The sequence below is a fragment of the Prenolepis imparis genome, unplaced genomic scaffold (genome assembly GCF_030444845.1).
Source record: "Prenolepis imparis isolate NDT839.2.m4 unplaced genomic scaffold, iyPreImpa1.0 SCAF_3, whole genome shotgun sequence".
Lineage (NCBI taxonomy): Eukaryota > Metazoa > Arthropoda > Insecta > Hymenoptera > Formicidae > Prenolepis > Prenolepis imparis.
The window spans coordinates 16,955,556-16,971,945 of record NW_028141161.1 but is presented as its reverse complement, the minus strand read 5'-3'; the positions used below and the strand labels follow the sequence as shown (position 1 = coordinate 16,971,945).

Genomic DNA, 16,390 nt, shown 5'->3' with positions numbered 1-16,390 from the left:
TAATTATCTTCATTTCTATTAATAATACAAACATTGGAGCACATTTACATGTATACAAAATCATGTCATAAGTTATAGTTAGTAAAATTATTTGCTTTGCATTGCTTCCTTGAAAGAATCATTCTTTATTAGCGCATCAAACGCTTCTGGAAATTGTAGCAAAGAGGCTTATAAATGGGTAACCGGAGTTGTCTCAACTAGTTGAATAGCTACCACTGTCACGGAATCCTGTCTAATAACGTAAGTACGCAAAAGAGACTTGACTTAATAAGAATCATCAATTTATATAAATTTAAAAGCTTAATATATATTGACTCTCCTCCAAAAAGAAGTTAGGAAAACCATGCACGACAAACTGCCATCCTTTAAAAACTTGAAAAATTTTGAAAAATTTTGTTTATTCTAAAACTATTGACATCTCAATGGGAGGCAACATCGTGTATTCTAGCATATCTATAACTGAGAAAAATCATACGAAAATAATATACAAAATCATACGAAAATAATAATTAGGAAATAGTGAATTATTTATTTTAAAAATATTAATAATAAAGAAATAGATAGAATTTTTAAAAATAAATAACAGTATCAGTATGATTTTGATATTAATGCGCAAATCATATGAATTTCATATTAATTAAATCCAATATAGTTGTTGTATTAATAGATGCGCTTATGCAAAATTATTTTTATTTTGCAAGTTGCTATTTCTTTGTAAAAATTATGTATAATTAAACTCAGCCTTGAATTTGATATTCACCGCTATTGCTTAATATGCTTAATCCGCTTAATTAATATGTGACTACATTGGTTGTCAGAGACACATCTTGCTACCGTAGATTGCAATCGTAATATTATAATTTGTGATATTATATGCAAGTTGTTGATATGAAAATTCTGTTTCTGTGTTTTTGTGTATTCGCAAAATATGCACATAATTTCCGTTTCAAAATATTAAACATTTTAAATGTAATAGGCTATTATCTATTATCTTTAAAAAAATATACAAGTATTATATAATACATTAATATAAAATAATATTGTAAGTAACAACAAAATTCTGGCTTTATTTATTAACAGTGCATATCTTATCGTAGATCAGAAATTTAAATTATTTATGTATAAATTATCTTTAGAAATTATGTATTAAGACGTGACAATCGATGATTTCAAAATAAGTCGGCATGTGACATAAACTCATAATAGCAATAAACAAAAAACTCTCTTTTTTTATTTTTCTTTCATCTCTTATAGATTTTTGTCCAAAAAGAAAATTAGATTTCTTTTTTTATTTTTGCAGAATGATATTGAACACAATAATTATCTGCATATGTGCTTTTATGCTCATCGTAGCAGACACTGCTATCATTCCAACGTCAAATTTGAATGAAAAAATAAATTATCGGTTGCCTAATCACACAAAACCGCTGTTTTATGACATTAAATTAAATCCGCATCTGGTGTCAAACAACTTTACATTTGATGGCGAAGTGCTTATCTCCATAGAGATTTTGAGCAACACAAGAACTCTAATGCTGCATACGAAGAAATTGATAATAGACAAAAATGCAACTTTTTTAAAAACCAAAGATGGATTCAATTTTTACATCCCTATTGCGTATAATTATAACAATCTAACAGAAATGTTGAGCCTTGAGTTCGATGAAAATCTCACCGGATATTATATTTTATATCTAAAATTTACTGGTGTACTAAATGACAGATCATATGGATTCTACAGAAGTTCTTATACTAATGATGCAAAAAATACAGTGTAAGTAAAATTATACATATTTTTTATGTTACTTACTTTAAATTTACATATAGAAAAAAATAATAATAAATAAAGAAAAATAAAGAAAAACTAAAGAAAAAAATACACACAAGTAATCATATAATTTAAGGTAACTAACACATTTATTAACATTTAATAACAATTAAAATATTTCTAGATGGTTTGCTGGAACAAGTTTCATGGCAACTTACGCACGCGCAGCTTTTCCCTGCTGGGACGAGCCAGCGTTGAAAGCTACTTTTAAGATTGCCATCAAACATTTTACTAATTACTCGGTTCTTTCAAATATGCCAATTTCCGAAGAGTCGGAAATCGATGAAAATGATGGGAAAATATGGACACACTTTGAGGAATCGCCTGTCATATCAACATACCTAATCAGTTTCCTAGTTTCCGATCTCCGTAATGTAAAAAATTTCAATGGAACCATCAGGGTTTGGAGCAGAAGCAATGCAATTTCCTTGGCGAGTTTCGCCCACGAAGTTGCCCAAAAAGCAGCGATCGAATTGGAAAGATATACCAACCATAGTTCCGTTCGGGTAGCCAAAATCGATCATGTTGCGCTTCCTGACATTTCCAATAAGGCTATGGAAAGTTGGGGGCTTATCACTTACAGGTAATGTCATAATACGAATATTATGTACGAAAATGAAGCAATATATACACAAAAGAGTAAAATATTGTAATATATTAAATATTAAATAAAATATTAAATAACATAATAATTTCGATAATTATAAATTCTACAATTCTGAAAATTATGCAATTCTATGTATATACATACATATAATGCATTTATATACACGATTTACAGAGAAGCTACGATATTGTACGATGAACATAGTAATTCAATCGATACATTATATAGAATTGCAAGCAATATCATTCATCAATCAAGCTATCAATGGTTCGGTAATGCTGTTAGTCCGACCTGGTGGACGCATATATGGATTAACGGAGGACTTGCTGAATATTTCAAGTATTACTTTACTGACAAGGTAGAAGTTAATAAGTTTACACAATAACTTTATATCGCAATTAAAATTTCATCATTTATATATTGTACATATGTATGTTCTACATATACATGCGGAGATATTAAATAAATTTTCTCGTTTAGATATATAAAGATTGGCAATTTATGGAATTGTCAGTATCAAAAATGTTGAATCTAATATTAATAATCGATAGTTTTGAATATGTACGACCTCTTAATTTGGAGCCTAATACTCCTGAAGAAATTAATTTTAAATCTTCTTTAACAGACGATCGCAAAGGTAACATACTTTTAACAAAAAAAATTAAATTGAGAAACTCATAATTAAAAGATATTTTAATTGTAATTCCCTCTTTCTAAGATTTCATGATTATTATTTCAGCCTTTCTGCTTTTGCGGATGCTTTCACATTGCCTGTCTGATAGTGTATTCCATACGGGACTTGCTAAATATTTTGAAAAGCAGTTAGTAGAATATTACACTTTTATATAAAAATAAATATATTTACAACAATTCTCGATTAGACTATTTAAATAACAAGTCTAAGGAAATTATTAATACAGTCTGGTTATCAATTGGTTTTCTCTCTCTTTCTGTCTTCTTACCTACTATTATAAGTAGTATAATAAATATAATGATATATATATATAATATATATATATATATGTTACAAATCGAAATTTTATAATAATAAAAAGAATTTACATTCTGTTATGTTTAATAACAGAAATAAGTAAAATTTGTTATAAGTATGTTTTACATAGGATATATTATGGCTTTCTGTCTACAGAACAAATATCTTTCGTAAAAATTATAATAGATAATGCTACATATATAGAACAAAATGAATGAAATCGCATAATATTTATGTAAAAAATGAATTCTTAGCAAATATGGCGTAGCTAATCCTGAAGATTTATGGAGTGCTTTGCAAGATGCATTTGATGAATCAACGACTCAAAATAAATTTAAAATTCAAAAAATAATGGAAACTTGGATAGGACAAAAAGGATATCCACTTGTAACAGTGATTAGAGATCAACATGAAAAGACGAAAATCACACAAGAATATTTTCGACCATATGAAAAAATGAGTGCACGTAAAAATCATAATAGCACAGCCGCTATAAACAAGAAATGGTGGGTCCCAATAAATTTTGCTACTCGTACGAATCCAGATTTCTCGTCAACCTCAGCCACACATTGGTTATCACCTGAAGCCGAAGAACTTATAATCGAGGATATCGATCCGGAAGATTGGATCATCGCTAACATTCAACAAACTGGTAAAGTAATTTTGTTTATATATATCGATTTACTTACTATTACACACACACATATATATATATATATATGTATATATACATATATATATACATATATATATATATATATATACACACATATATATATATACATATATATATATGTAAAAATATATATATATAAATTATATGCTTATATATTATTGTAAATTATTAGAAATACAAAGAAATATTGATAAAGAAAATAATATGACTATCATGAAAAGTTAAAATATCTTGAGATTAAATAATTTAACATACACACTCACATTTATATATCTATATTATATTATATTTCTTGTAAGTCTATTTAAAAATTATCTACACTCTATGCAGAAATAAATAATCAGACATTAATCTAAATATTTAATATTTGGCAACAGCATAAATAATGATAATAATTAAAACTATTTTAAAAAATGGAACAATTTAAATTCATTCAAAAATAAGAAAATATTAATAAAATTGTTCTCCGTTCCATAATATCCTTTTCTAAAAAAAGACATGTTTAGTCGATTCTCGAAAGTCTCGATTGTTGCCTCATCAGTTTTTGATTTGATAACTCAAATCAAAAATATTAACAGAGTTTTAAATATTGTAACATATTATTTAAAACATATTATTATTTTATTTTATTTTATTTTGGACTAACTGTCAAACTGCTAATCCTCGCGATGACAACCTCTCGATGCTATAAATATAAGGTACAACGCAAATCGAGGCAGCTAATCAACATCGCGAAAAAGAGGCAACAATACTTGCGAAAATTGACTTAACACGCCTTTTTTAGAAAAAGGGGGGGGGGGACTAGAACAATACAAGATTCCTCGATTTTATGTTAAAAAGAATGATACAGAAATCAGCTGATAACTGTCAAAAATATTAACCGAATTTAAAGTACTATAACATTTTATTTAAAACTATTATTTAATACTATTATTTCAATTTTTATAACATATTATTATTTTAAAATTTAATTAGCAAATTAACGCTTTAATCAGCTGATGTATGTCAAAAAATATTAATAAAGCGTTAATTTGCTAATTAAATTTCAAAGTAATAATATGTGTTAAAATGTAAAATAGTAATATGTTTTAAATAATATGTTGTAATACTTTATCTTCGATTAATATTTTTTGACAGAAATCAATTAATAACTGTCAAAAATATTAACCGAGTTTAAAGTAGCTATCAAAAAATATTAATAAATCTTTTCGTCAATAAAATCGTAATTAATCTTGATGTTGTGATTATCTCGATTATCAAAAGATTCTTGTAGAAAATTCTATTTTTGTGTTCGCACTTTCTATTTTAGATTTAAATAATTTTTATGCATTGATTGCAATCCATGCATAAAAATATGTGAATTAATTATGCAATGCATAAAAATTTATTATTTAAATCTTTAACAGAGAACAAAAAAAATAGAATTTTCTACAAGAATCTTTCAATCAAAATATCTGCGTTTCGATTAGATTCGTGTGTCTGTACATACACATCCATCACGCTGCACGTCTCGCGCGAAACTGACCGCAAGACTCGAGACAAGCGCAGCCTATACGCATAGGCCCGCCACACTGCGCATGCGCGTCTCGCGCGAGATTGATTCTCGATTCTCGAGACATTGCGATTGCGAGAGCAGTGTGGCGATATGGGCCGGGTTTTTCGCGCATGCGCGGCCAGTACGCTTTCAGTAAAGTATCTATTTTCAAGAAAGAAGGGTATCGTTAGTCACTCGCGCGAATGTTTTCTTTTTTAATTTTTGAGAATCGATAAAAAGTTATATATATATATACCTATATATATATATAATTTTATATATAAGATTTTTTTCGATTTATGTATACATATATTTAACCCACCTTACTGCTCGCTGTTGCTAGGCTCGTCAAAACTTTTGCGCCCATTTGGTAACTACATAATACGCCGTTGTTTCGGCCGCGCATGCGCAAAAAACCCGGCCCATATCGCCACACTGTGCGAGAGTGATCGTCATCGTCAGTCTCGCGCGAGATGCGCAGGGTGATAGACGTGTAGACTGTGTTTAGCGATACCGCTACTTAGAGTTTTGCGGTCAGTCTCGCGCGAGACGTGCAACGTGATGGATGTGTACGTACAGATGCGCGAATCTAATAGAAGCGCAGATATTTTGATCGAAAGATTCTTATAGAAAATCCTATCTTTTTTTCTCTGTTAAAGATTTAAATAATGAATTTTTATGCATTGCATAATTAATTCACATATTTTTATGCATTGCATAATTAATTCACATATTTTTATGCATTGCATAATTAATTCACATATTTTTATGCATGCATTGCAATCAATGCATAAAAAAATATATATATTAATTAATTATGCAATGCATAAAAATTTAGTATTTAAATCTAAAACAGAAAGTGCGAACAAAAAAATAGAATTTTCTACAAGAATCTTTTGATAATCGAGATAATCACAACATCGAGACTTTCGATCGAATTACGATTTTATTGGCGAAAAGATTCATTAATATTTTTTTGATAGAAATTAGCTACTTTAAACTCGGTTAATATTTTTGACAGTTATCAGCTGATTTCTGTCAAAAAATATAATTTTTTAATAAATTATTTTTTTAATATAAAACCGAAGAATGATGCGCGCTTGTATTGTTCTTGTAAAATATTTTAAAAAACACGTGACAACGTAACGTTATACTGTCTAAAGGGGTACCATAAAATTATAAAAAAATTAATTATCGCCACTAGATTAAAACTCTTTTAAAAATGATAAAATATGTTTGAAAATATAATAAAATATAAATTGTTATGTAAATATGTTAATTTTAATATTACGAATAATTATATTGTAGGTTTCTACCGCGTAAATTATGACTCAACAAACTGGTTAAAAATCGCTAACTATCTGGACTCCGAGAATTACACGAAAATACATGTAATGAATCGCGCGCAAATAATTAACGATGCAATTCATCTTATGTTGTCGCATAAACTAGATCCCAGAATTTTCATGGACATAACAAAATATTTGCGACGTGAAATAGATTACATAGCATGGTATCCAATATTTCGAGGTTTGAAGGACGTAACTACATTTTTCCTTTACAATGGAGGTGGTGAATTGCTTAAAGTAAGTTATAACATTTTTATATGTTATAAAATCTCTATGCATAATGTTTCAAATAACATTACATACAAAATTAAGAAATTAATCTTTAATTATTCCAAAGTCGATTATAAATCGTTGAAAAGATACTATACCATCTTTTGAATAAAACACGATCTCTAATCATCTCTATAATAATTAGATTTTTAAAACACTCTAAATCATCATTTATAATATGAAATTAATCAAATTTATATAATACTTGCAGCCGTATATTTTGAATTTGATGAACAATATTATAGAGACTATAGGTACACAAGATCGTCCAAATGACGATTATTTCACAAAAGTAACAAGACATGCAATTCTTAATGACGCATGCATCTACGATCATCCTTTGTGTTTACGTGAAGCCCATGCTCAATTAATCACGTACTTGGAAAATCCCATGCTCGCAAATACGTAATTATGGAAATTTTGACAATTATACAAAAGATTTACTTATTAAAAATAACAATTATAATATATAATAAAATACTTTTTTTATATACATATTTTAATATGAAAAAATTCTGTTTTAGTACTTCATTTCAGAAAAAAGAGTGGATATTCTTTAATGGAATAAAGCAGGCAAATGAAACTATTTGGAACAAATTGTTGTACATGTACATGAATAAATCTGAACCAACATTATATTGTCTTGGACACTCCAAGAATTTAACTATTATCACGAAACTTTTAAACATGATCCTATCGGAAGATTCACCAATTGCAAAGGAAGATGTTTTTCGTGTTATCTATTCTGTATTAAATGGAGATTTCCCAAACATTGATATGGTGATAGACTTCACTATAAATCACTGGGACAAGCTTGCAACTATGTAATGATCTTATATTTAATATTTTGAAAACTCTGTACACACATATTTTCTATAAGAGAATATTAGACAAATTCGAAAACATTAAAATTAGAATTTCTTTTTTAATTCAAGAAAATATTACGGAGTGATTAAATTTCACAAAAAATTAAACTGTTAATATAAAATATTTGTTAAACGTTGTAAAAATTGGTGGCTCCATATTGTTTACACACACAATTATTACTATTTTTTTAATTTGTTCTCTATTATCTATGATTTAAAACAAATGCATTTTTCAATTTTTAATTTCAAATAACTTATACAAACTTATATTTATAACAAAAACATGTTTATTTTATTATATTTCTAACATATTAAACTTTTTGTTACAGCCTTGACAATCCCACGAGTTTATTGTATAATATTGCTTGGCACGTTATTTCTAGAAAACAAATTGAAAAGGTAATTTGCAAATAAATGGAAATAAATATAAATATGGAAGATTTCTACATATTAATTTATATTTTAGCTTTTTACAAAGTTTTTTACATTTTTTTTATATTGCATGTGCGATATAAACGATATATACATTAAAATAATTTTTTAATAGTTTTCAAAATAATAATTTTTCTCATGAAAACATTAAAATGTATTTTTGAAAAAAAAAACAGTATATATTTAAAAAATAATAACGTAAATGTGCAATTATACAGGGTGTCCTATGATTCGAGGTCCATACATTAAGGCCGTGTTATTGAAGTCAACACTTCAACTCTAAATGACTTCAACAACACGTCCTTAATGTATGGACCTCGAGTCATGAGATACCCTGTATATAAAAAGTCGTGCATAATATTTTATATGCTAAAGTAATATATTTAAAATTCTTTTTTTTTCAGATGAAAGCATTTCTAGACAATCTTGGAATGGAAGTGCCACAAACCATAAAACATCAAGAAAGAAATATAGAGCTGACAGAGGCAATAGTGAATAAAATCCGCTTGTGGTTAGGACACACAAATTTAAACTTATCTTCAAATACTATATCGCAAAATATTCATTAATTGCATCAATAATATGAACAATAATTAAGTACTACATTTATATGTAACATATAATAACGTCCTGTTTAAATTAAATTTATATTTTATAATAATATAAGTACTATATAAAAATTAGATGTAATCTAGATAATATTAAAACATATCGGCCAATAATTGAAAACATATATTACTAATTATAATCTATTATAAAATGTTTTATATGCAGTAATGTAAAAAAAATTATTATACACAGAAAACACAAAACACATATGTAATTAAACAATAAATAATTATATGGATTATACACATTTTTTCAGATAGACAAGTATAATTCTTGCAATCATGTACCTCACTGATTTAATTGTAATAAATAAACGCAAATTTTGACTACCTATATATTTTGAGGAATTATTCAATGCAAAATAAATATTTTAAATTTGTGCGTGAAATCTCAAGTTAACAATTTTTTTACGTTAAATGTAAAATATCTTGTAAAATATTCAGTTATTATAATGTTTTGGAAAACTCTCGAGATAAGCTACAAGGAATATGCAATAAAAAATCGCTGCCTGCAAAGTTACGAGGGGTGATAGATTAAAATTGGACATTCTGTATATATACATATATAAGCCTACAGAAAATGTTCTAGGACTTATACAGGCCTTAATTTTTGCAATCAAAGTTTGAACGTTTTTCGCGAAAATTAAGGCCTTTATAAAGCCTAAAATTTTCTGTGGGCGCGTTTTAAAGGTCTCTTCAAGGCCTACAAAATGAACCCGAAGAAAACGTTCTACGACTTACACAGGCTTTAATTTTTTAATTCAAAGTTTAAACTTTTATAACAAAATAAATCAACATCTTGAAATAAGCACAATAATTAGATAATTTCAAGGATATTAAGCAAAATTAACGTCTCACGGCGGACATCTTAGATATGTGACAGCTGTCAAACAGTGCGGTCGTGTTTGAGACAGCTCCGTTTTTTATAACGCGGAATAACTCGGAAATAATAAAAGTTAGTGTTTGTCAAGAGGTTTCCTCGCGCGATTATTAGACATTGGGACAATCAGTCAACATCGCGGATAAAGCGGACACGATCTTCGATATATGCGAGTACAGACTTTACATCTTCTTTTTAATAATGGATACTAGAACAACACAAGCCCGCGCTACGCGCGCGCCATTCCTCAATTTTATATTAAAAAGATTGATATTATAAAAATGATATTTTTATATAAAGTTTGTTTAAATTTGATTAACATTTTTTGACAGAAATCAAACTAAAGCGTTAATTTGCTAATTAAATTTTAAAATAAAAATATGTTATAAAAATTAAAAATGTTATAAATAATATTACAAATAATATGTTTACTACTTAAAACTCGAATAATATATATCATTGTTTGCAGAAAACTTTTATATATATAATACAATGTACTATCGAAATATACAAGAAATAAATTTTTGGCTATTCTTCGAATATCAAAAATCGATACTTTGTAGCAGCGAATCCTATATGGCGCAAACTTTTATTATGTATATCAAATAAAAGAATTTGCACGCTCGTATCTATTATGTATAAAAATAATCTGCAAACAACGTACTATTGAAAAAAACAAGCGATAAATTATAATGGCTCTTTATATTAAATAAATACGAGCATGCAAATTATTTTATATAATATACATAATATAAGTCTGCGCAAGTGTAGGGTTCGCGGCTACAAAGTTTCATTTTTAAATATACTAAAAAAAGAAAAAAATTTATCGCTTGTTTTTTGTTAATAGTACATTGTATGCAGATTACTTTTATACCAAACAGATTCGAGCGTACAAGTTTTTTTATATAATACACATAATATAAGTCTGAGTTTTATATAGGTCCGCGGCAATAAAGTATAGATATTTAATATTTTAATAAGAGACAAAAATTCATCGCTTGTTCTTTTTAATAGTACATTTTATGCAGATTATTTTTATACCAAATATATTCGAGCTTATAAATTTTTTCGTTTAATACACATAATATAATTCTGCTTTATATAAGATCCGCGGTTATAAAGAATTGATTTTGAATATTTTTAAAAAAGCCAAAAATTAATCGATTGTCTCTTTTAGTAGTATATTTTATACAGATTACTATTATACCCCAAACAGATTCGAGCGTACAAAATTTTTGGTTTAATACACAAGGTATAACTCTTTGTTATATAGGGTTCGCGTTAATAAAGTATCGATTTTAAATATTTTAAAAAGAGCCAAAAATTAATTGATTGTTTTTTTTAATAGTACATTATATGAAGACTATATACAGAATTATTTCTGTACCAAATAGATTCGACCCTCCACATTTTTTCATTTAATACATATAATATGAATCTGAGTTTTAATAGGTTGGCGGCTATAAAGTATCAATTTTTAATATTTTAAAAAGAGCCAAAAATTAATCTTTCATATATTTTAACAGTACATTGTCTACACATTATGAAGGTACCATCAGCATATCAGCCTACAAACATTTTGATATAATATACGTAATATAATTGTAGTATTATACACGTAATAAAATTGTGCGCCGTATGGGAATCGCGGCTTAAAAGTTTTAATTTTCTATATTTTAAAACGCGCCAAAAATTATTCTTTCATATATTTTAACAGTACATCGTCTACACATTATGAAGGTACAATCAGAATACCAGCCTACAAACTTTTTGATACAATATACGAAATATAATTGCGCGCCATATGTAATCACGGCTTAAAAGTTTTAATTTTCAATATTTTAAAACGAGCCAAAAATTAATCTTATATATATTTCAACATTACATTATATGCACATTATGATGGTACCATCAGCATACCAGCGTACAAACTTTTTAGTATAATACACGTAAGATAAATGTGCGCCGTATGGGAATCGCGGCTTAAAAGTTTTAATTTTCAATATTTAAAAACGCGCCAAATATTATTCTTTCATATATTTTAACAGTACATTGTCTACACATTATGAAGGTACCATCAGAATAACAGCCTACAAATCTTTTGGTATAATACACGTAATTTAATTGTGCGCCGTATGGGAATCGCGGATTAAAAGTTACAATTTTCAATATTTTAAAACGCGCCAAAAATTATTATTTCATATATTTAACAGTACATTGTCTACAAATTATGAAGGTACCATCAGAATACCAGCCTACAAACATTTTGGTATAATACACGTAATTTAATTGTGCGCCGTATGGGAATCGCGGATCAAAAGTTTTAATTTTCAATATTTTAAAACGAGCCAAAACTTCATCGATTATACATTTTAATAGTACATTGATTACAGAATCATTTGGTACCCAACAGACACCAGCGTACAAATTTTTTAACTTGATAAACATAAAATAAGGTTGCGTCGCATAGGGTCAGCGGTAAAAAGTATCGATTTCCAATATTTTAAGCCGAGCCAAAAATTAATCTATTATACAATTTAATAGTACATTGATTACAGAATCTTTTGGTACCATGCAGACACCAGCGTACAAATTTTTTAATACGATAAACATATAATAAGGATGCGCCGCATAGGGTCAGCGGTAAAAAAGTATCGATTTCTAATATTTTAAGACGAGCCAAAAATTCATCGATTATACATTTTAATAGTACATTGATTACAGAATCTTTCCGTACCATGCAGACACCAGCGTACAAATTTTTTAAAACAAGAAACATAAAATAAGGTTGCGTCGCATAGGGTCAGCGGTAAAAAAGTATCGATTTCTAATATATTAAGACGAGCCAAAAATTCATCGATTATACATTTTAATAGCACATTGATTACAGAATCATTTGGTACCAAACAGACACCAGCGTACAAATTTTTTAACTTGATATACATAAAATAAGGTTGCGTCGCATAGGGTCAGCGGTAAAAAGTTTCGATTTCCAATATTTTAAGACGAGCCAAAAATACATCGATTATACATTTTAATAGCACATTGATTACAGAATCATTTGGTACCAAACAGACACCAGCGTACAAATTTTTTAACTTGATATACATAAAATAAGGTTGCGTCGCATAGGGTCAGCGGTAAAAAGTATCGATTTCCAATATTTTAAGACGAGCCAAAAATTCATCGAATATACATTTTAATAGTACATTGATTACAGAATCTTTCGGTACCAAGCAGACAACAGCGTACAAACTTTTTCATTTGCTATACATAAATTCAGGATGCGTCGCACAGGGTCTGCGGTAAAAAAGTATCGATTTCTAATATTTTAAGACGAGCCAAAAATTCATCGATTATACATTTTAATAGCACATTGATTACAGAATCATTTGGTACCAAACAGACACCAGCGTACAAATTTTTTAACTTGATATACATAAAATAATGCTGCGTCGCATCGGGTCAGCGGTAAAAAAGTATCGATTTCTAATATTTTAAGACGAGCCAAAAATTCATCGATTATACATTTTAATAGCACATTGATTACAGAATCATTTGGTACCAAACAGACACCAGCGTACAAATTTTTTAATACGATAAACATAAAATAAGGATGCGCCGCACAGGGTCCGCGTCAAAAAAGTATTAATTTCTAATATTTTAAGACGAGCCAAAAATTCATCGATTATACATTTTAATAGTACATTTATTACAGAATCATTTCGTACCAAACAGACACCAGCGTACAAATTTTTTAACTTGATATACATAAAAAAATATTGCGTCGCATAGTGTCAGCGGTAAAAAAGTATCGATTTCTAATATTTTAAGACGAGCCAAAAATTCATCGATTATACATTTTAATAGTACATTGATTATATAATCATTTGGTACCAAACAGACACCAGCGTACAAATTTTTTAACTTGATATACATAAAATAATGCTGCGTCGCTTAGGGTCAGCGGTAAAATAGTATCGATTTCTAATATTTTAAGACGAGCCAAAAATACATCGATTATACATTTTAATAGCACATTGATTACAGAATCATTTGGTACCAAACAGACACCAGCGTACAAATTTTTTAATACGATAAACATAAAATAAGGATGCGCCGCACAGGGTCCGCGTCAAAAAAGTATTTATTTCTAATATTTTAAGAAGAGCCAAAAATTCATCGATTATACATTTTAATAGTACATTGATTACAGAATCATTTGGTACCAAACAGACACCAGCGTACAAATTTATTAATATGATAAACATAAAATAAGGATGCGTCGCACAGGGTCTGCGGTAAAAAAGTATCGATTTCTAATATTTTGAGACGAGCCAAAAATTCATCGATTATACATTTTAATAGTACATTTATTACAGAATCATTTCGTACCAAACAGACACCAGCGTACAAATTTTTTAATACGATAAACATGAAATAAGAATACGCCGCACAGGGTCCGCGTCAAAAAAATATTTATTTCTAATATTTTAAGACGAGCCAAAAATTCATCGACTATACATTTTAATAGTACATTGATTACAGAATCATTTCGTACCAAACAGACACCAGCGTACAAATTTTTTAACTTGATATACATACAATAATGCTGCGTCGCATAGGGTCAGCGGGAAAAAAGTATTGATTTCTAATATTTTAAGACGAGCCAAAAATTCATCGATTATACATTTTAATATTACATTGATTATAGAATCATTTGGTACCAAACAGACACCAGCGTACAAATTTGTTAACTTGATATACTTAAAATAATGCTGCGTCGCATAGGGTCAGCGGTAAAAAGTATCGATTTCCAATATTTTAAGACGAGCCAAAAATTCATTGATTATACATTTTAATAGTACATTGATTACAGAATCTTTCGGTACCAAGCAGACAACAGCGTACAAACTTTTTCATTTGCTATACATAAATTAAGGATGCGTCGCATAGGGTCAGCGGTTAAAAAGTATGGATTTCTAATATTTTAAGACGAGCCAAAAATTCATCGATTATACATTTTAATATTACATTGATTATAGAATCATTTGGTACCAAACAGACACCAGCGTACAAATTTTTTAACTTGATATACATAAAATAATGTTGCGTCGCATAGGTTCAGCGGTAAAAAGTATCGATTTCCAATATTTTAAGACGAGCCAAAAATTCATCGATTATACATTTTAATAGTACATTGATTACAGAATCTTTTCGTACCATGCAGACACCAGCGTACAAATTTTTTAATACGATAAACATAAAATGAGTTTGCGTCGCATAGGGTCAGCGGTAAAAAAGTATCGATTTCTAATATTTTCAGACGAGCCAAAAATTCATCGATTATACATTTTAATAGTACATTGATTACAGAATCATTTGGTACCAAACAGACACCAGCGTACAAATTTTTTAACTTGATATACATAAAATAAGGTAGCGTCGCATAGGTTCAGCGGTAAAAAGTATCGATTTCCAATATTTTATGAAGAGCCAAAAATTCATCGATTATACATTTTAATAGTACATTCATTACAGAATCTTTTCGTACCATACAGACACCAGCGTACAAATTTTTTAATAGGATAAACATAAAATAAGTATGCGTCGCATAGGGTCTGCGGTAAAAAAGTATCGATTTCTAATATTTTAAGACGAGCCAAAAATTCATCGATTATACATTTTAATAGCACATTGATTACAGAATCATTTGGTACCAAACAGACACAAGCGTACAAATTTTTTAACTTGATATACATAAAATAATGCTGCTTCGCATAGGGTCAGCGGTAAAAAAGTATCGATTTCTAATATTTTAAGACGAGCCAAAAATTCATCTATTATACATTTTAATAGCACATTGATTACAGAATCATTTGGTACCAAACAGACACCAGCGTACAAATTTTTTAATACGATAAACATAAAATAAGGATGCGCCGCACAGGGTCCGCGTCAAAAAAGTATTTATTTCTAATATTTTAAGACGAGCCAAAAATTCATCGATTATACATTTTAATAGTACATTGATTACAGAATCATTTGGTACCAAACAGACACCAGCGTACAAATTTATTAATATGATAAACATAAAATAAGGATGCGTCGCACAGGGTCTGCGGTAAAAAAGTATCGATTTCTAATATTTTGAGACGAGCCAAAAATTCATCGATTATACATTTTAATAGTACATTTATTACAGAATCTTTTCGTACCATGCAGACACCAGCATACAAATTTTTTAATACGATAAACATAAAATGAGTTTGTGTCGCATAGGGTCAGCGGTAAAAAAGTATCGATTTCTAATATATTAAGACGAGCCAAAAATTCATCGATTATACAT

General features: G+C 28.5%; 1 protein-coding gene across 1 annotated transcript; it reads left to right on the top strand.

The window, feature by feature from the left end:
• The first annotated feature begins 94 nt into the window (after window positions 1–94).
• LOC145933702 (aminopeptidase N-like) lies at window positions 95–9,371 on the top strand. The gene is made up of 12 exons (XM_083033679.1): window positions 95–240; window positions 1,301–1,774; window positions 1,953–2,411; window positions 2,610–2,793; window positions 2,916–3,072; window positions 3,175–3,256; window positions 3,681–4,078; window positions 6,945–7,222; window positions 7,467–7,660; window positions 7,780–8,079; window positions 8,451–8,520; window positions 8,958–9,371. The coding sequence occupies exons 2-12, from the start codon at window positions 1,302–1,304 to the stop codon at window positions 9,120–9,122; spliced, it is 2,760 nt and encodes a 919-aa protein (XP_082889805.1). The 5' UTR covers window positions 95–240; window position 1,301; the 3' UTR covers window positions 9,123–9,371.
• Window positions 9,372–16,390: the final 7,019 nt, after the last annotated feature.

Bases quoted from the DNA above. Each gene is read 5' to 3' on its own strand.
- LOC145933702 (XM_083033679.1), top strand. From the start codon at position 1,302: ATGATATTGAACACAATAATTATCTGCATATGTGCTTTTATGCTCATC. The intron at 3,073-3,174 runs GTAACATACTTT...TTATTATTTCAG, and splicing joins TTTAACAGACGATCGCAAAG to CCTTTCTGCTTTTGCGGATG. The intron at 8,080-8,450 runs GTAATGATCTTA...TTTTTGTTACAG, and splicing joins TGGGACAAGCTTGCAACTAT to CCTTGACAATCCCACGAGTT.